This window comes from Crocodylus siamensis, chromosome 4 (genome assembly GCF_052110815.1).
Source record: "Crocodylus siamensis isolate JL-2025a chromosome 4, ASM5211081v1, whole genome shotgun sequence".
Classification (NCBI taxonomy): Eukaryota; Metazoa; Chordata; order Crocodylia; family Crocodylidae; genus Crocodylus; species Crocodylus siamensis.
In genome coordinates, this window is record NC_143398.1 from 85,800,991 (window position 1) to 85,820,872 (window position 19,882).

Below are 19,882 nucleotides of genomic sequence, written 5' to 3' on the forward strand. Positions count from 1 at the left end.
TCCAAAATAAATGTTGAGCAGAACTTTTGGACAGGGAGCCAGGACTTTCTAGTTCTTATCCCAGTTCTTGCGGTTACTGCCCTTAGGCAAATGACATAATTCTGCTTTGTCTCATTTCTTGATTGGTAAAATAGGGAAGAACAATGTTCCCTGCCCTACAGAGCTGTTGTGAGCATTAATTGGCTGTTGTTATTTGGATAGCAAGGTGGAGTGCTAATTGCCATTTATTTCTGTTTTTAGTGTTAATCGTTCTTTTGTCCTGCTACATGTGGTCACATTTCGAGATTCTCCATACCAGTTGTTCTTGACATCTCAAAATCTCCTTTTACTCATCAACTAACATGAAACTTTTTAATGTCATGAGGATTGTCTTCCTCAAGGGTGAAAGCTCAGTGAGCAGAAAAGAAATGGCAGATTTTTTTTTTTGGTTTAGCCCATAATAAGCCAGGTTTCTGCCAGGTTTGCAGTATTACATTGTTGTGAATGACGATTGCTTACTCCTGTTTTCTAGTAGCCTGAAGGTGCTGTTTGGAGGGAGTGAGAGATGTTAGACAGAAGCAAGAACTGCTTCCTGTCCCCAGAATTTTCTGGTCAGCCTTCCAACTGACAGGCCTAGAAACCAAAGTCCACATAATATGGGAGGCAGCAGTGCATAGGTCTCCATATCTCACAGCAAATATGCTTTGACCAGAATTTGAAGTCTTGGTTTCTATGTAAATTAGTCATTCCATCTCACTGCACTTAGTCTTAGACCTCTGCTGAGTGTAACTACCAGGTACCAATTGGACAGCTTTGATAGGTGGACCCTTGTTCCAAAGGAACTGAATGGAGACAACCAAACTGTCCTACAATAGACTACTGAACAGCCACCATGTTGAGCAACTTTTTGTTCCTTCTGATTTGTGTTGGATTTGGCTTAACACCCTAGCAGCTATTAGCTATTTTGTCTTAATTAAGGTAGCCACAAAGCTAGATTCAATCAAGGTAATCCCAGGGAAAGGGTAGTGTGCTGTGGCAGTTCAGACACTTCTGCATATCTTCCTCCTTCTTGAAGTTTACCGTAAAGAATGGTAATTGTTGCTTTTTTCTGGTGGACAGTGTAGATACAGAGGGCTCAATTTCTGGCAGACTGATTTATGAGGAGGTTGTACAGCACCTTTCATGGAAAAATATGAGAATGTAAATGCTGAAAAAACAGATGCAACAGAGGAGAGAGAAGCTTTGCTTTTGTTGTTTCAAAAACAAGAGTTAAATTGAAAGGTTACAAAATCAGCTGGATTATATTTCCAGGAAGGGGAAGAAGAATTGACTGTGGCGAGAGAATTAACATTACCAAAGACAGTTAAGCTAGGAGTCCTGCTACTCAGAGTAGAATGAACTAGAGGCCAGATATAAATTCAACAGGAGTTTTTCCATAGATAAAATCTGATACAGTCATCCTTGTCCATGCAGTTCTAATAAAATACAGGCCCATAACGCAAAGCCTGTTAAAGTCAATGCAATGACTTCTGCACTTAGGTAGTAGGGCTCAGCTCCTTCTGGAGAGAAGCAGCTGAGTTCTGATGGATGCAGATTTCTATGGGAAAACTTTTTAATGTTACACTGTAGTCAGCTCTAACAATTGACAGGTGCTTTTTTGTATTTTAATATCACTTCCAGCCCCAAGTCATTTAATATTAATTTATGATTTTTTTTAATAGCTATTCCCATCAAACACAACCCAAAGCATCTCTGCCAGTCTTCACTTCGTTCTTCAGGCATAGTGTCCACCCTCACCATTCCCACATATGCTCCTGTTCCATGCAGTCTGTCCTTTCAGTAGACTCATTATCCTGGTAATTAAACATCTCAGTGTCCTGATTTAGTCATTCTCATTTACTTCAATTACCTCCTATTGTTCATTAAATCCTGATGTTTGCAGTTGTGCATTCCTATTTTTAATACTCCTTGTGTTTGTACAGAAACAATGAAGTTAATTTGTGTCTCCGTAGGATACTTCTCTTTCCTCACCCTAGCATGATAATTTCCACTCGTGGTTGATATTAAAACAGAAAGAACCACTCTACATCTATTACAATTGTTAATATTTCAATTATAAGAGAAAAGGCCAGTCTACACAGTAGCCTGAGATAACCAACTTCTCTACTTCCCATGAGAGCAGGAAAAAATAAAGACATTTTTAGTTTCTTCCTCTTTTAATAATTTTTCTCTCATTGAGTCACATCCTCAGTCATGTTTCCATTAGATCGGGGGTGTCAAACATATATTTTTGTTTAGCGTATGTAGGTTATACATTTTCTTCTGACTCCCCATTTTTATAGGTCTGCTGATTACTATTTAACTCCAATGAACAATATTTACTGTTAATAAAATAATGTAAGGGTATACTTCTTAAATCCCATATATAACACTTGATTCATTACTGTGAAGCCTGTAGGTTTATATAATGCATCATATCAATTTTCGGTTAGTTGGAATAACATTTTGTATTCTTTCAGACACTGAATATCATCTTTGAAAAAACCCCAGATCATGAGAATGCGGATACCTGTCAGACTATCTCAGTCAGTGTTCTGGATTGTGATACTATAGGGCAAGCCAAGGAGAAAATCTTTCAAGCTTTTGTAAATAAGAATGGCTCCCTTTATGGTCTTCAGCTTGATGAAATTGGTCTTGGTAAGTGAGTGCCTTGCACTGTATCTTCATTATCCTCTTAGTTTGCTACTATCTCTGCAAAGCTTACTATTTAAGAGATCTGCCTCAGGCTTTGCTGTTAGTCCAAGACTATCATTGAAAATTTTGGGGAAAATCACAGATCTACTAATGGTCAAACTATGGACTTGCCCCTAGGGTTACATCTACCACTTAGCATATGAAAACCCTAGTTCCTTGCCTTTCTTAGCATATGAAAACTCCAACTTCCTTACCTGTATTAAGATATAACACATTAGTGCTTGTTAAAAATACACCACCTTTCATAGGATAAATGTGTCCACAGATTGGGGGGACACATGCCCCCTAGGCCTCTGCCAGAGTGCACACAGCAGTGAGAGCCCCCCACGCAGCTCTCTGAATTACCCGGGCTCCGGTCCTCCCACCATCCAGCCTTCCAGGGCCCCACTCACCCTGGGCCCTGCCTCTGCTCCACTCCCTCCCTCACTGCGGGGGCAGCGAGATCACTTTTTTAATTAAAGTGCAACTCAGGATCTACCATGCACCACCCCCGCCCTTTCCTCCCCCCCTCCTTGGACCGACCTGCTGCGGGGGGGGGGGGGCGGGGACCGGGACTTGAGGGTGGCGTGTGGTAGGTCCTGGGTTGCACTTTAATTTAAAAAGTGATCTCATACTTTAAAAGGTTGGAGACCATTGGACTAGATACTTTGTAGTTTGAACAGCCTGAGCCAGGGGTGGCCTCATGGGCCAGATGCTGGAAAAGGTCAATCCACTGGTCAGATGATTAGTGCAGGGCTGGCCCCTTGGGTTGGAATGGGCTCATGGACACTCCCTTCTGGTCCAGGACCCTGTGGCAAGAGACCCTGGCATCATGGGCACTTGTATGCCTCCCTAGGAGCAAGTTGTGGCATGGTGTTGATGGAGCTTCAGTGGGGCAGCTGTCACCTGGGTGCCTGGCTATCATCCTAGGAACAAGCCACTGGGCTTCTTCCCACACCCAGACATTTGGATACAGCCTCAGGAAGGTTCTCCCACCCACCCATCAAGGGCCGAATGACCCAGGTCTTAGGCCAAATCCAGTCCACAGGCTGTATGTTTGACACCTCTGGCCTAAGGGGATACACCTTCAAGTGGTCCAGAGCCTACAAAATCACACTCATAGGAACTAGCATATAGATGGTGCTTAGCAAAACTCAGATCAGGATCATCAATCCAAAAATAATATATAATTCAAAATACAGAGAATGGGGATTGGTTTAGTGTGTGATAGTTTGTCTGTTGTGATTGTTTTACAGAACTTCAGTCTGGTGCACAGCAAAAAGAACTGTCAGATATAGACGAGTCTTCCCCGATTCTGGAAGATGGGAAAACAAAGCTAAACACCATTGGTCACTATGGGGTAAGAATGAAAATAGTGCAGTGATATTAGGAACCTATTTCTTCTGGTAAAGCAGGTCCAACAATTGTAAGTCTGGATGTCCAATACAGTGGAGACCAGGTTTTGAAAAGGGTTAAGTAACCAGTGTGTGCTGCCATCTTTAAAAAATCCATACTTGAATTGGATCAATCAGAGGCTGGCTGATTGAAGATACTGAGTTCTCTTTTGAAATTTTGACTCTCCTTAGGTCCCAGAGGGAGTCTGTGGCAGACCAAATTGGGTTTAAGTCGCAGTCCAGTGCCTTAAACCCAACCCTTCCTCTGCCTGTCTCCTATACTCTGTGTCATGTGAATGCTTTGGATATAGTGTTGCAGCTTGCTTTGAGTGAGTTAACATTTTGTACATATTTGGAGACCTGCAACTTCAACTTGAATATATATGTAACAGTGCTCAGAAATGGATAGATTTAGATCTGATTGAGTATTTGATTACTTGCCCTCATGTGGTTGGTATGTGGAGATATAATATAAGCCCCCTTTTCTACAGAAAGCTAGTGCAGGCACTCAGTATGTTCAGATGGTAGTGGACACAGGTTAAAATCACAAATTCTGTTCTTTGTACAGCATGAATGTGGTGTAGCTGGTCACTGGCCATGTTCTTGTAACTGTCTATGTAAATGTTTCAAGTGTAGGAAAGCAAGTTAATTTCCAGGCTGTTTTTGTTTTTCCTTGCAAACTGTTAACTAGACCAATTATATCTGACCAACCACATATAAAAATCCTTCTGGTAGTCTATCAGGCATAAGTTCACTTTATCGGACCAGAAATAGTGTGATACGGAAAATCTTATATTTTATGCATGAGCAGTTAATATTACAGTAAATATTGACTCCTTTAATCCTCCAGTTTTATTGGAAGCATCTAACAATAGGAAGGAGAATGCAAATGTATCCACTTGAAAAAACAGGAAAAGAAAATATATAAACTCTAATGCCCCATTAATGGTGTTGTAGGCACCTTGGCCATCATTTTCAAAAATGACTGACAATTTTTTGATTACCCAACCTAAACTAGCTTGATTTTTTTTTTTTAAATTTTTTTTCCCAAGAAGGTACTAGTACCATCTGGCCTCTTCCAGGTCTCTCATGCTGAATGTACAAACACATGAAGGCACCCAAAATCACTTGTTGATCTTTGGAGACTTAGGCAATTTGCAATGCTTGACTTTTAGCTTTTAAGTTGAGAGAGCAGCTTTAACGTTGTGTTAATGCAAGGGCTTTGTATTTAATTTTGTAGGGTTTGGCTGTATTCTACAAAAGACAAAATTCACCTACTTCCTCCCAATACTCCTTGGCACTCCATGCTCTGCATATTCCTTTTACTCCATTACTCTTTCTTTTCTTGTATAGAGACACTGGTGTGCCATATATTATATTTGCACTATTGTTGCCATGAAGGCATCCAGTAGTCACTATGAGTGTGGACCTCCCACTAAGGATGAATTTGGGCAGTAGTTTTCAGACCTGCTCTCTAGTCATTGCTTTCAGATTTATGCAGAACCAGGGGTACAAGGTCAAAAACACTGTAATGAATGTAATATTCAATGATCCAATATTTTTTTAAACCCCATCTTGTAAAGGAATATGGGTCCTAGGCAGCTGTCCAGAAGGAGAAGACAGGCAGAGGTAGGCTGTACCCCATGCTGAAAAGACATGAGAGCATCAGGCCCTGAAGGTGTGACCTTCTAGAGCAGCAATGATTCAGTTGTCCATGGAAGCAATTAAGGTGTGAACAAGTGATTTCGGCATCAGGAGCGTCAGAAAGGCCTTCTTTTTTACGTATGTCATGGTGAAAGAATAGCAGCTAGTCAGATTTTTGTTTAGACACAAAGGGCCAGCATGTACCTCAGATGCAGCCCAAAGTTGAGCTGGCCTATTGTCATCAGTTCCCATAGACAGAACAATTTCTTCTCTGCTCCTCCCTCACCCCTGAAAGGTAACTGCCTTCTGTCAGCAGTAAAATACTGCACTGCCTCTCCTCTGAATTGCCTAAGGGGCACCAGGTTGGAAACAAGGCTTTACTGAACTCAGCTGACACCTGTGTGCCCAGGCACAAGATCCTGGTAGGATGGAGTCTTATTCTCCCTCTGACCCCTGTGTGGAAGGCTTGTTCCAAGTCACAAAAACTAGCTGTAGAAAATTTGTCATTAAAGTGGTTTAAAATGCTTTATGCTAAAGTGTTCCTGTAGGTGTGCATGAGCAGGGAGGCACTGCCTGATAAAAGGAAGAGTTTTTCTTTAAAAACACATATCCATGTTTATCTCTCAAGCACAAGCGTATGGGCCAGGTTTCTTTGGCATGAGGCACAGCTTTGGATAAACTAACTTAATGTTTAAGTTGGTTTCCAGGTTGGGCATGCTGCCACAGTTTTAAAAGACATTTACATTATTTTGGCAGTGCTCCCGCTGTAGGGCTGGCCAGTCGTTTTTGTAATTGTAGAGCACAGTATGCTAGCACTTGGCAAAACACAGCATTCAACAGCAGAGCATTGCCAGAGAGCTCCACAGGATTAGCTTTGGAGTCGTTCTTTGACGGCAAGAGTGTGACTCACTGTTTTTTTTTTAAGAGAATATTTACTGCCTGAACACAGCAGTGTTTATTCAAGGAGGGAGAACCTGGATTTTTCCTAGAAATCTCAAGGCACCTGGACAGCTAGCTTCAAGCGTATAAAACCAAAGCAGAATTTTACATGCCACTGATATCTTATTCCCTCTGTAAACTGAAGATTGAATCCAGCTCTTAGACACAGGAGTCCAGGTCATCCACACCCCATAGACCCACAGGTCTCTCCTTCCCATGCAGAAAGGGGCATTAAGCATTGTGCTCTTCCACACCATCCTCTCCCCGACCTCCCAGTGGAGATTTGGATTGAGTTAAGGGGCACCTCATCCTTGTACCGATCCTGCAGAGAAGCCACTGAAACATGGGAGGTGCCAGCCTGCAGCATGTGTGCATGGGCAGCCTCTGTGCGTGGCCTGCAGCAGATTGAGAAAGGAGCAGGCAACACAGCAGCAGATAGGTCAGGGTGCAGAAATAAAAGCAGCAGATAATAGGGAGGAAAGGGCAAAGCAGCAGATTGGCAGGGGAAAGGGCTTGGAATGGTACTCAGGGAGAATACAGGGTTTCATTTGTGACACTCCTGACAAAAAAGGTTGGTGGTCCCCACTGCACTGGAATAATAATATACAGGAGACCACAAAACAGTGCCTGGGATGGGTTACTAAACCTAAAGAGTAATAGCCAGAGCAAGAATAAATGAGGAAAACTTGGCAAAAGGGAAAGCCTTCAAGCACCTGTTTTCAGAGGAGTGCTATTCACACAGTTCCAGAGAGGAATTCAAACCTCAGTGACTCTGAAAATCAGCACTGAGTGAGACCTGCTGTGAATGCTGTGTGGAGGATAGAGGACGCTGGCACAGCTCACACTGTGAGTTAACGTGCATGATGGGGAAGAGGAAAGGAACTCAAGGTCTTCCTTAGTTACGGGTACATATATATTTATGTTTTGTTTTTGCTTTCAGATTTCAGATGGCGCAACTGTCAAAGTCCTTAAAAAGAAAACACCAGGTAACAAAGCAACCAAGAACTGTTTTATTTTGATTTTAATAAAAGGACTAAAGCCTAAGGATTAGTAATAACTTTGTACAGATTTTTGTTCCTGGTAGTTTGCATCTCAGGAAGACACTGTCAGAAACATGTCAGTTCACTGGAAATAAGCAAAAGAGACAACTATTTTAATCTGGTGGTGGGTCTGTGACAGACAGCAGCACAGCAGGGCATCACGGGGAGGAGGCCAAAAAAAGGGACAGAAAAGCGGCAAATCACAGACACTGGGATGCTTAAAGATGCAGAGACTAAGCAAGACAAGGAAGCGTAAATCTCACAGGTGCACAGGCTGCCGAGAATGAGGTTGCACTGAGGACACTGAGCAGTTGGATAGCTATAGTAATAAGCAATATACAACAACTTCAGAGTCCTCCTTTTGTTCCATTATTCTCATTCGAAGCTGCTTAGGATTCCTGACTCAGCTGTTTCAATACACACTGGTAATTGCAGGATACACACAGGCGCAAAGCTTCCCTGCAGTATACTCCAGGGATGCTGCAGGCTGATCTTGCTCTCCCATCCCCTATGGCCTGCTTACCCATTTGCAGCCCATTTTTCTGAAAAGAAACCTTTTGCCTGTATGTGCTTTCCAGGGCAAAAGCTGACCTCAGCCTGCCTTCTGGGGCTTGACTACATCACAGACTTTTAACCATGAATAAAACCTTGGAATTGCAAATTCCTCCCACACAAGGAGCACTTCATGCCAGCCTTGTGCTGGCACAGCTGTGCTCACCAAAGACAGGTGGAGGGTAAGGGTTTGGTAGTAGCGTTCCACCCATTTCTTCAGCTCCTCTCAGCTCATGTGCTGTTCAGGGACTAAGTGTGGCACTTCTTCACCTCAGGGCACCTAAGCTCTGGTTAGATTGCTTAGGAGTGTACAGTGAGGCTTGGACTTCACGAAAGAAAAGTCAAAACATAAACTAGCCTTAAAAAATGCCCATTAATTTATGTGACTGATTGACTCTGATTTATTCTTTCCCCTCCCCCCTCCCCTTTCTGTTCTTTAGATGTGGATTACTCTGATGAATACTGTCATTTGGTGAGTTAAATGCAAAATTAAATGGCAGGTTTATTTAATGCTGAAAGGTCGTGTCTGTATAACATCTATACTCTTTTACTGTAGATTTTACCGAACTCTGAAACAGTGAAAGATATTCAGGGAGCAAAAACCAAAGGAAAGCAGAAATTCAAAGTAAAAGAAATGTATCTGACAAAGCTGCTGTCTACCAAGGTAATGGAGAGTTTTATTTCAGGGTAGGGTTGGTCTTATGCTTAGCTCAGCACAAACAGAAATCAGGCTGGAAATTATGCAAATTCTGGGTATGGCAGTTAAAAATGTAAAGTTGCAAAATCACCCTGATAGCTACAGATTTTTACCCACTGCAGAAACCCTTCTGCATTTTAGACTGGCACAGTGAAACCCTAAAACCGAAGAGATAAAAGGTATCTATTAACACGTCGCCCCAGTAGTTACAACCCTCCCTTTTTGGCATAAAGCCCTATAAATAATGGGGGGTTGGCTTGTTGAGTTTTTACATTTTTTTTTTTCTTGTGCTTCCAGAAAAAGCAAAAAAAAAGAAAGAATTTTTGCTATTGATTTCCATAGATTTCAACCACTGGAGAGACAGATTTCAGCCTGAACTTTCAAAAGCCTGAGTTTTAGAAGCCCAGCAAAAGAGACCTGATTTTCAGAGCAGTGGCCATCTGTCTGAGAGTCAAGTGTCTCCAATTGGACCCTGAAAGTTAATTTTGAAATTTGAGATGATATCTCCTACAGTTAGGGTGTCTAATTCCCATGGTAGACAATGCTCGGAGCAACAGCTGCTTCTTTCACTAAAAAATAATTTGTTACATATTAATGAGGGGTTTATTCTTTATTAATTTATCCAACAACATATAAAAACTCTTAGCAGCAACATATTATTTTAAAATGTTATCAGTACATGTATTGGGAGAAATTCTATGCAGGTATATAGATTAGATTATTATGGCCCTCCTTGCCTTATAAATCATCTAATATATAATTGCTTGTGGTATGCTAGTACCTAATGTCCAAAAAGAGAGGAGATGGGCCATGTGCCAAAGAGCCACAAAAGTGAATTATGCCCAAATGTTTCCCAAATGTTGGCCTAGTAACATCCAGTGCTGCAAAACGGATCCACCAACAGAGGCTTTGCTGCAGAGCTATGTTGTCTAGGGGATGTGATCTTTTCTTACCTCTACCTGACAGCTTTGCCAACAGAACTTTGCAGTGTAGACAAGGGTTAAAACTAAAACAACACCAAGCCGTCAGCAAGGAGGAAAAACTGCAGATCCACTTGTAACACCACTAGACCTGTGCTCTAGCCTAGAAATCTTAATAACATCTCTCCTGCTCCAACCCCTAAATAAGAATAGTGACGTATTGCAGATCAGATATCATTAAAGAGGGTAAAAACAGTATCTTAGAAAAAAAGTTTGATGTTTTCTTGATGCATCATAAAAAGCAAGAGCAGCCACAAGCCATTCCTTCCATGAATGGTTCCCTTTTAAGTTTTACTACAATTTTCCCTGTTGACAAAATAAAGATACATAACTAGTGACACATCAGGGCAGCTCACAGTGATGTTTTCAGTTTCCTTTTTAGTTGCAATTATCCCATTTGTCAGTTTTACCCATACCTTAGATGTTTACCGCAAAGACATTTTGAGTTTCTAAGTGTAGTTCCCCTGGGGTGCATTTGCCCTCCCCCTCATCTCAAAAAGTCTTGTCCTCTTCACATAATAGTAGAATGACTCTTTCTTTTGCTTTTCAGGTTGCAATTCATTCCGTTGTCGAAAAGCTCTTCAGAAGCATCTGGAGCTTACCTAACAATAAAGCCCCTGTTGCTATCAAATACTTTTTTGACTTCTTGGATGCTCAGGCTGAAAGTAAAAAGATCACAGATCCTGATGTGGTTCATATATGGAAAACCAACAGGTACATATATATATATATATATATTGTGTGTGTGTGCATGCACGTGCCCCACACATACTTTCTCAGTATATATTTGCAAAACTACAATGGGATGCTTTTAACCATGAGCATGAGAGTTGTTACAATAACAAGCCTGTGCCCTTAACCGCCAAGCTTTCTTACACAATCTGGGCATTACATGGTGACCATATAGTGATGACTCAAAAGGAAGCAATGTTGCTATTAAGTGATATTTTTCATAAAGCTCAGAAACTTTAAATCGCTCACTAACTTATCTTGGATCCATGTAGTCCAGGGGTTTTCAGCCTTTTTTTAGTAAATGTCCCCTGGCGGTTGGCCAGACTTGGGGGGCGCAGCTGGATGCAGAGCAGCGACAGCGCAGGGTAATGGATGGTGTCAACAGCAGTGCAGAGGGGTGCTGCTGCCCTTGCCCCGCCCCTGCTTCTGGCTCGGAGGGCAGTGGTGCTCCATCCCCTCACCCACGCATACCCCCTAGGGCCTTGGCAAGTACCCCCAGGGGCACAGGTACCCCAGTTGACAACCCCGATGTAGTCAAGCAGGCATCTGCCAACAGGGTAACTGTAATACAGCAACTAGAGAGGTATGATGGTATAAAACAGCTTCTGGAATAAACAGTGGTGGGCTTGGCTGCTTTGCTAGCTTTGTAACACTCACTGGTATTCCTCCTTGCAATAAATAAGCACCTCAGGGTTGTGCCTGTTTGGATAGTATGCTACAGGCCAAATATTGTCTTGTCATCTGATTGGAGCTGTTGAATTAAAACTGCTCGTTCTTTCTCTAACCAGTCTTCCTCTTCGTTTCTGGGTGAATATACTGAAGAACCCCCAGTTTGTCTTTGATATTAAGAAGACTCCACATATAGATGGTTGTTTGTCAGTAATTGCACAAGCTTTCATGGATGCCTTTTCTTTAACAGAACATCAGCTGGGGAAGGTAATGCTTGGCATTCTTGGTTTCCTGAGCAAAAATATTTTTAACCATGCAATATTTTAGGGTTAAAACTCCAAATAGGGGTGCACTGATAGAGGTTTTGGGGGCCAATACCAATAGCTGATATTTAAGGAGGCATATTGGCAGATACCAATCCAATTTCCAATACAGCTGCCTCCAGCTGGTAAGTCTAGTGTGATGAAAGGGATGTGCGGGGGGGAGATCAACGCCTCCCACAGTGAGTTAGGGGGCAGGCACTGCCCAGGCGAAGCGGGGAGGGAGTGGAGCCACAACTCATGGGGGGGTAGGGGGGGAGTAGGGGGAGGTGGCTCCTGCCGCTGCTTGCACCCTGGGATGGGAACGGGGGGTGCGGGCCATGTGCCCGTTGGATCTGCGCAGGGCAGAGTGGGGCTCTGCGGGGCTCTTCTCGGCAAGGGCTGGGCTCGGACTGGGCACCCATGGCGTTGGGAGGATGCTGCATCCACCCTAAATTTAGCTGCTGCTCCACTCCAGGCGCCGCCACTGCCAGCCACAGCCCTGGCTCAACGCCCCACCTCTGCCCACACGCCGGGCACCTATCCGATATCGGACCAATGTATCAGTGCACCTCTAATCCCAAATACTGAAGTCAATGAAAGGCAGAACTCCTATTTTCTTAAAAATGGCCAGAATTCCATGCATCTCAAACGAAAATATGGAATTGAATAATCCCAATGGATAGTCAATGAAGGATTTCACAAGAAAATGTCATATTTATTCTCAGTTTGATTGGAAAGTTGAATCTTTCTGTAAAATGTTAGTGTAGTATTCAGCTAAGATTGCTGCATAGCTGGCAAAGTGCCTAATGGTGGAGATGTTATGCTGTTCTCTTTGCAGTGTATTGGCTGCTTACCTGAATATATCATAACCTCTTTGATTTGAGGCATCAGTCTGTAAAACTTGAAAAGACATGCTCTATCATGAAATTTCTAGAACATCTTGAATTATCTGTCAGAAATACTTCAAAAATAGTTGGGGAGGGGGGTCTGCCAATACTTCCCCTTCTGCCCCCAGACCGGAAGTATATGGCTAAAAAAATATTAACTAAACTTTTTTGAGCCTAAAAGCATGTTTCATATAAAAAAGAGTCATTTCTTATTTCATCTGAACTGCTTTGGCCATCCATAAAAGTTGAATAAGAAAAAAAGAAAATGTGTTTCTATTTGACTGTAGGACTTGAGATGTCTTGAACTAAAACCGAATACACTACTGGTTTGATGGAAAACACCAAACCACTGAACATTTAAGACTTTGCTTTGTTACACTTATGCTTACTGTTCTATGGACCATTTCCCGTATAAACCTGCCGATACAATGGCTTGTGTTGGTTACATGCATTAAGAATGCAGTTATAGAATTGAAAACACCATAAAATATTTGCATTATTTTTTACAGTTATAAATTTAAACACTCTTCAATTACTTGGAAAAGAGCATATTTTTAACATTTAAAAGCTGATGGTGATATTTTAATTATAAGTGCACACAATATTTAAAATAGTCATTACTGAAAACTCGTAACACTATCATATTCCTGATGAATGGAAGTCCATTGTCTGGCAGGTTTATAAAGTTCTTCCAGGAAGCCTGAACAGCCACTTCCCATATTCTGTATATTATTTCAGCTTTCAGAAGCCTTAAATCGCCTGAAAAATAAGTACAGTGTACTGAAGGGGCAGATATTTTAATTAATACTCCTGAGACCAGTAGAAATAATTATACACTAGCTGTCATGCAATACAATGCTTTGTGTTGCTGAAGCTCAGCGTTTATTCCATGTCTTGCATTTCAGAAATAATCTTGGCTCTTAGCGTGTAAGCACTGCAAACCAAATGAATCAAACAAAAAGGAAAATGCAGCAAACACGCTACTCAACTGTGTGGAGGTGGCAAATGTGTGCTGTTAAACTTGACTGTGCTTCAGAATTATGTTTTTCTTTTAAAGGAAGCACCAACAAATAAACTTCTCTATGCCAAGGATATTCCACTCTACAAGGAGGAAGTGAAAGCTTACTATAAAGCAATCAAGGATTTGCCTCCATTGTCCTCTTCAGAAGTAGAAGACTTTTTAATTCAGGAATCTAAGGTATTGTTAAGCAGACACTTTACCAATTTGTGCTTAAAGGAGAAGTGTCTGACCAGCTCTTTCTTCTGTTGCAGAAACATGAAAATGAATTCAATGAGGAAGTGGCCTTGACTGCAATCTACAGATACACAAAAACCTACCATGAGGAAGTAAGAATACACATTGTTTCATCTTATTCCATTCTAGTGTAGATTGGCGTTTTCAGGCTTGGATGTAAGACTTCACAAGTTAAGCGAGGTATAGCCCGGGCAATACGTCAGACCTTCCAACACAGGGGTTAACAATCTATGGCCTGCAGACCTAGGGCTTCAGTGGCACGCACTTCTCTTTCTCATCTTGCTGCAGCAGCCAGGTACTAGTGCCTGTCTTCCTCTGAGCTGCACTGGGTCACTTCAGCCTGCAACCTAAAAAGGTTGGTGACCACACTTCTGGCACATCAAAGATGGGTGTTAATGATTCAGCAGGTGTCAGTCCTTGAATCTGCACAGAATGAATGTCCAGCAGGAGAGTAACTTGCCCAGATGAACTGTACAACTCAATTCAAAACGCATCTTGTCTCCTGCCATCATATTTTTTCACACAAGTGTATTTAAATTCTCCCTGAAGCTCCAGTAAGACCCTGTATTCTACAGTGTCTTAGGATTTGTGTTTCACTTAGAGATTCTAGATTCATTCTGCCAGATCAGAGTTGTCCAACTAGCAGCTTGCAAACCACATGTGGCCCTTAAGGGGTTAAGCTGCAACTCATGCCCTCGTCTAAGGACTGCTCTCCCCATTTCTTTCCTGTGGATGCTGACAGGGTGTCCAGGCTCCCCTTCCCTCTTTCAGCTTCCCCTGCCTGCCTCCACCCCTAAAGGAGGGCTCAGGGCAGCATGGGAGCACTGTGTTGGTACAGTGAAGGCTAGGGGGTTGCAGCCTGGAAGGATGCAGCCCCTGCTCACTCTGACGTTGGGCAGTCCTGTACATGATAATGTAAGATTGGACTCTGTCATTGATGCTGTAACTATTACTTTATTAAAGCCAACTACACAGAGTAAATTCCTTACCAGGGCATCGCAGCAAGTGTTCTGCTCCTGGTCACGACTAGTCTTTTGCTGTCCTAGCACATAATCCCTGCCCTTTTTCTGATGAAGGCAGTTTCCCAAGTTGCTAGTCCTCCCCCATGCCAGCTGTAGCTATCAGAAGTACTTCCTCATCCTCCAGATTTAAGCTACAGATCACTTTTAGATTTTGGCAAGTCAGCTTCTTCCTAGGAAAATCCCTACCCACCATTGTGGCTGAGGCCCCCTGGTTCTTCTGTGAAGCCCCATGTGCTACTTCCAGGACATAGTACACATGATTACCAGTAGTTTACAGAGAAGGGCAGAAAAGGAAGCCATTTGAAATGAAGCTCTCTACCTCACAGAAGAACGATGGCACCAGGCTTGCCTCATGTTTAGTAAATGAGCTTTGTGGGTTGTTTTTTTTAATTGGAATTGCTATTTTTAGTAGAAGTGTTGTAGGTGTTATAGATCCTGAGATTATAATGACTTGTAAAGAGAGGTACTAAATTCGTATGTTATTGTTAGAAGAAAATGTTATATATAGGCACAAGTTCAGACAGACATTACCACTAAGCTGTTCTGAAGATGTGACTTTAAAAAATGAAACAAGTACCAACCACTAAATCTCTCTTTCTTGCCCTCCCTTCCCCTCCTCTTCCCCTTCCACCACAACCATAAACAGATCCTGACTAAGCTAGAGAGAGACGGGGGACAAGAGGAAGCCCTGAAGCAGTTTCTGCAAGTAAAAGCCTTATTTGATGAAAAGAAAAAATGCACGTGGATGAGAACAGAGCACTGCTGAGATGTGGCAAATTGCTAAAATGGAGCTACTGGTACCATAGTCAGGTTGGGAGGCTGTATGGATAGTGAGCTATTGTTCACCACTTTGACCATTTAAACTGTTGTTTAAGCGTAAGACATCAGAGAGGAAGGTCTGTTGAGCTAGACTGTCAAATATCGGCAGATGCAAATGTTTGTGAATGTAACACCTACACATGCAGCCTCCTCGGCATACACACACTTGTGTGCCCATTCACCCGGGCTTGAATAGCTGGCTGAAAGAAAGACTTAAAAAACCTTAAGGCAAACCTGCAGAAACCAATGCTCCCAGTGCAAGTGAAGAGAAACCTTCTTGTGAGAATGGCTTTTGTAGGCCTGCCACCTGGTCAATCTGTGAGGGTAAACTAGGGTCTTAAATCATGATTTTAATTCCAGGGCTTGTCCTTTCTTTCTCCTACACACAAATATACAGTTATGTTTACACACATGAAAAAGTATCACCTATGACACCTTTAATATTAGTAGAAGTGTAGGACAAGTCTCTCCAGGGCCTAAAATGTGAAAGTCTCCTTTTCTTTAAAGTAAATGGTATTTTTCTCGTTTTATAAATTCCAAGTAGATTATACACAGAATACAAGTCCTCCTCAATTGGCTGTTTCAAGGACATCTCATCTTTCATTGGCCATTGTTGATGACCTCTTACTACTACCATTTTTTTTCATCTCGTTGTAAATGTACCAACCCTTTCTGGAGGAGCTAAATGTTTGATACTGTGGAAATAAACACATTGCATCACATCGTCATTATTTCAGGGACCAAATCAAACAGTGTTAAATCTATCTCCCAAGATAGAAAAAAAGTTAGTTTAGTCCATGCCATTTTCATTAAGTAGTTCACAAGTTTCTCAACTGTATAAAGCTAGCAGTTTTCCTGATAGCATGAATGAAGTGTTCTGTTTGTAAACTAAATGTTATTTTTAGAATTAGGGGCTGGAAGTGGGGGTGAGAAAAGTCTAGCATAATTTTTATATTGTTCGGCACAATGTACTACTATTGCTATGTATAGCACATCTGGGATTTCCCAACAAGGTCCTTGCCCAACTGCCTTATCTAACCTTTGATTTTTGTAACTACTCAGTGCTCCAGGCTTAGCTCAGGTGAAATGAGGGAGCACCCTACATTCCAATTAGGCCCGAGGCAGAAATCCCAAATACAGTGCAGTCCCAGTGTAGCGCATGCAGGGCTTCAGCCCTGAAATGACATGAGCGAGGTCCTGCCTACAGTACACAATGTGTCCATGTCCTCCGACTCAACTAAAACCGAGTCACCCAGTTGCCTGCTATCTGCAAAGGACTTGTGAACTCATGCCAAATGTTTTACAGAGCGAGTGCTATGCTGATGTTCCACTTCATCATCAGCCACTCATGGGGCAGGGGTAGAGGTGTAGATAAGGGGGAAGAGGTGTTCTGTATCTGGTTCAAGGATGATGCTTGTGCAAAGCCCCTAAGTTTAGCTTGGAAATTCTAGGGCTCAGAGGAGATTGTGTAGATGAGCCAACAGCTCAGTTTGAAGTCTTGGTAGTAGCAAATGCCTCACTGATGGAACAGAAGCTGCAGAGCAGACCTGAATACCAAAGCTGGTATTTTTGTAAGAAATGCTGGTGGCTGGTCAGGCATGCCACAAAGACGTGTGAAATGCTAATTACCCACTCACTGGTAGCAGCAAAGCCTCTCTGGCACTTAGCTTTGCTCTGTCTGACACTTGTACACGTTCCATCCTGTACCCATTCAAAAAAAGAGCCATTAATAATTCTCACTTTGGCTTAATAAGTGTAGATTTTAATTAGTCTTCCACATTTAAATATACAATTCATGTCATGTGTTACAGCAGTGTTGTAGCACTGTTGCTAGAGGAAAGTTCAGTGCCTTTAGGGATTTCTTTAACTTCTTCAGTAAGATTCCTCATGGCAATTTTTTCTTGTGGTATTTGCCAAAGCAGAAAATTGATTTAAATTGTTGTTCTAATTTAATGTGAACATAAGTTAAAAATGAGCTTGTTACACACAGTGTTAAAGTGACTCTGTATTCAATCTAGGCTCTGAGTAGTGTTCCATCACCACTGCATTAGCAACGCTGCTTGGTTGTTTTAGAGATTTAATGTTCCTAATTACTCTTCTGTATTAAATGACATCTTTTTGTTGAAAAGGAAAACCATGAGGTGTTCAGTCTTTCCTATTTAGTCAGACATCTTAAAAGTTCAGTCCCAGGTCAGCCATTTGTGCTTTTGAAGGAAATGTGATCATTTCACGTACAGGAATACCTTAGATAGATCTCAGAGCAGGAGGAAAGAGACTGCCTTACAAGAATGCTGCAGTTGGAAAGGTAGAAAATATTCTGCAGGAAGCTCCATAAGGTATGTTCTGGTAGAGAGGGCAAGGCCCTATCACTGCACATTTATATAAAAGCAGAGGGACCAAAAGCAATCCTAGTCTTTGTGCCACTGGCTGGTAAATAAATGATGAACCAGGTTGTGAGTGTAGTTGTACCATTCATGCCCCTTCAGCAGCCTTAAATCATGTGTGTTGGGATTTACCAAGCTGTGAAGTAGGTTCTCCAAGTGGTGGTGTAAAGTATAATTATAAGAGTCCTTTGGTAAACGTGTGTGAGTTTATAACACTTGGAATGCACTCAGTATTTGCAGTCCACTGGTGGTGTTTATCTAGAGGAAATGAACTGTCAGTTCAGAGGTTTGTCTACGGCAATCTGTGAATAAAGCCATATTATGGCAATCTAGTAAATGTAACAGCTTTGTATGTCATTGAAACCAAGGTGTACTTAACTTATTTTCAGAAGTTTACAGGCAAAATAACTTACTTGCAAACAATATTTTTTCTAACACTAGCTTACAAAGCATTATTTTGCAGCCAAGATAATGTAGAGTTAAACCCTACTAACATGTAACGTACTTTTTGCTGTATAGAACTTAAGCTATTCTTTAAAATGTTTTTAATTAGCGCATATCCAAGATACATTTGGTGTGTGTGTACGGCTTTATTTAGAATAAAAAATACGCATTTGAAAGTTGGTCAACTCACCTGTGTCCTTGAGTGCATTTAACACTATCTGGGATTTTAAATGTGTGCTTGGTTACTTAGCAGGGAAGTGGAAGGCATCTCAGAAAAACCTAATTTCTAGCATGAAATGAACATTAGAATATAATATGCTGCCAGTCAATGCTACCCTTATCGAGGTTTGCAAAACTGTCTCTAACCTATATTGTGAATAAACAGGCCTCTCACTTTTTAAGGACGGCAGTCTCAGAAACCAGGTATGTCGTTTCCATTGAGAAGGTGCAAGGGGCCCCATGCTCCACGGGAGAAGAAAGGTACAGCGTCTTACCTTCTCCCTGCACAGTAATTTTCCTGTCATTAATTTATGTGCAAGATCTCCCCCAAATCACCACCAGCTTCTACAGTAAAATCTCTGTTATCCAGTACTTCATCAACCAGAATACTCTAACCAGAGTTTCCAGCCAGCTGGCTAGACACGGGGGAAGCTCACACATGACTGCTGCTGGTGCTGCTGCCCAATTCCGCCCCCACGCCACCCCCCATCAGAAAACCCTGCCAGGTTTTTTCAGATAACCAAAGTTTTTACATTACATAACCAGCAATCCCCTTACTCTGGGGATGCCAGGTAAGAGAATTAACTGTATTTTTACCCTTACATTTGACATCCACAAAGGCCTCCCACTTGGTGCACATTTTCATTTGTACTAAATTTGGGAAACCTACCTCAGATACAAATAAGGATTGGGTTAGTATTCCAGACTATTCCTCCTGAAGTTTTCAGTGACAGCTTCTACTATTTTAAACAATTACACTGCTGAAGAATACTAATATAGCTTATATTCTGTAAAGATGGTGTGTATAATTTAAGACTTTTTTCCCAGAAAAACGTATTATAATACACAAATGTACATGATCTATGGGAAGTTGGAAATGCAGATGGTGAAGAGAAGAGTTTGGATAGATGCTACTGGAAGTGTGCCAGATCATCTCATTAGCCACTCAGTCTTCTGCTCACTCTGCAGTATTTATCTGAAAGGGACGCATTTTTAAACAGTGTGGGATAAACCATTAAAAAAGAAAGTAATGCTCCTGCTTGGTCAACCACTGCACATGCTCATAGCTGTTTTTACAATGCAAGTGGAGAACTGTTACACCACACTAGTAGGAAGATTTTTACTTACTCATTATAAAAAATCCACTGAAATTCACTGAAGTCAGAGAGGGAAATAATACAAGAACAAGTG

The 19,882-nt window shown here is 41.8% G+C and overlaps 1 protein-coding gene across 2 annotated transcripts in view; it reads left to right on the forward strand.

Annotated features, from left to right (window-relative positions):
* PLXNC1 (plexin C1) overlaps positions 1-18,538 on the forward strand; it is a 92,252-nt gene extending 73,714 nt beyond the window's left edge. For both annotated transcript variants that reach the window (XM_090042699.1, XM_090042700.1), the window contains 10 exons: positions 2,499-2,676; positions 3,969-4,072; positions 7,630-7,675; positions 8,722-8,753; positions 8,838-8,945; positions 10,509-10,672; positions 11,479-11,626; positions 13,606-13,746; positions 13,821-13,895; positions 15,472-18,538. In XM_090042699.1, coding sequence (XP_089898825.1) covers positions 2,499-2,676; positions 3,969-4,072; positions 7,630-7,675; positions 8,722-8,753; positions 8,838-8,945; positions 10,509-10,672; positions 11,479-11,626; positions 13,606-13,746; positions 13,821-13,895; positions 15,472-15,591 — 1,116 coding nt within the window. In that variant the 3' untranslated portion in view covers positions 15,592-18,538. The remainder of the gene's footprint in view (positions 1-2,498; positions 2,677-3,968; positions 4,073-7,629; positions 7,676-8,721; positions 8,754-8,837; positions 8,946-10,508; positions 10,673-11,478; positions 11,627-13,605; positions 13,747-13,820; positions 13,896-15,471) is intronic.
* Positions 18,539-19,882: the final 1,344 nt, after the last annotated feature.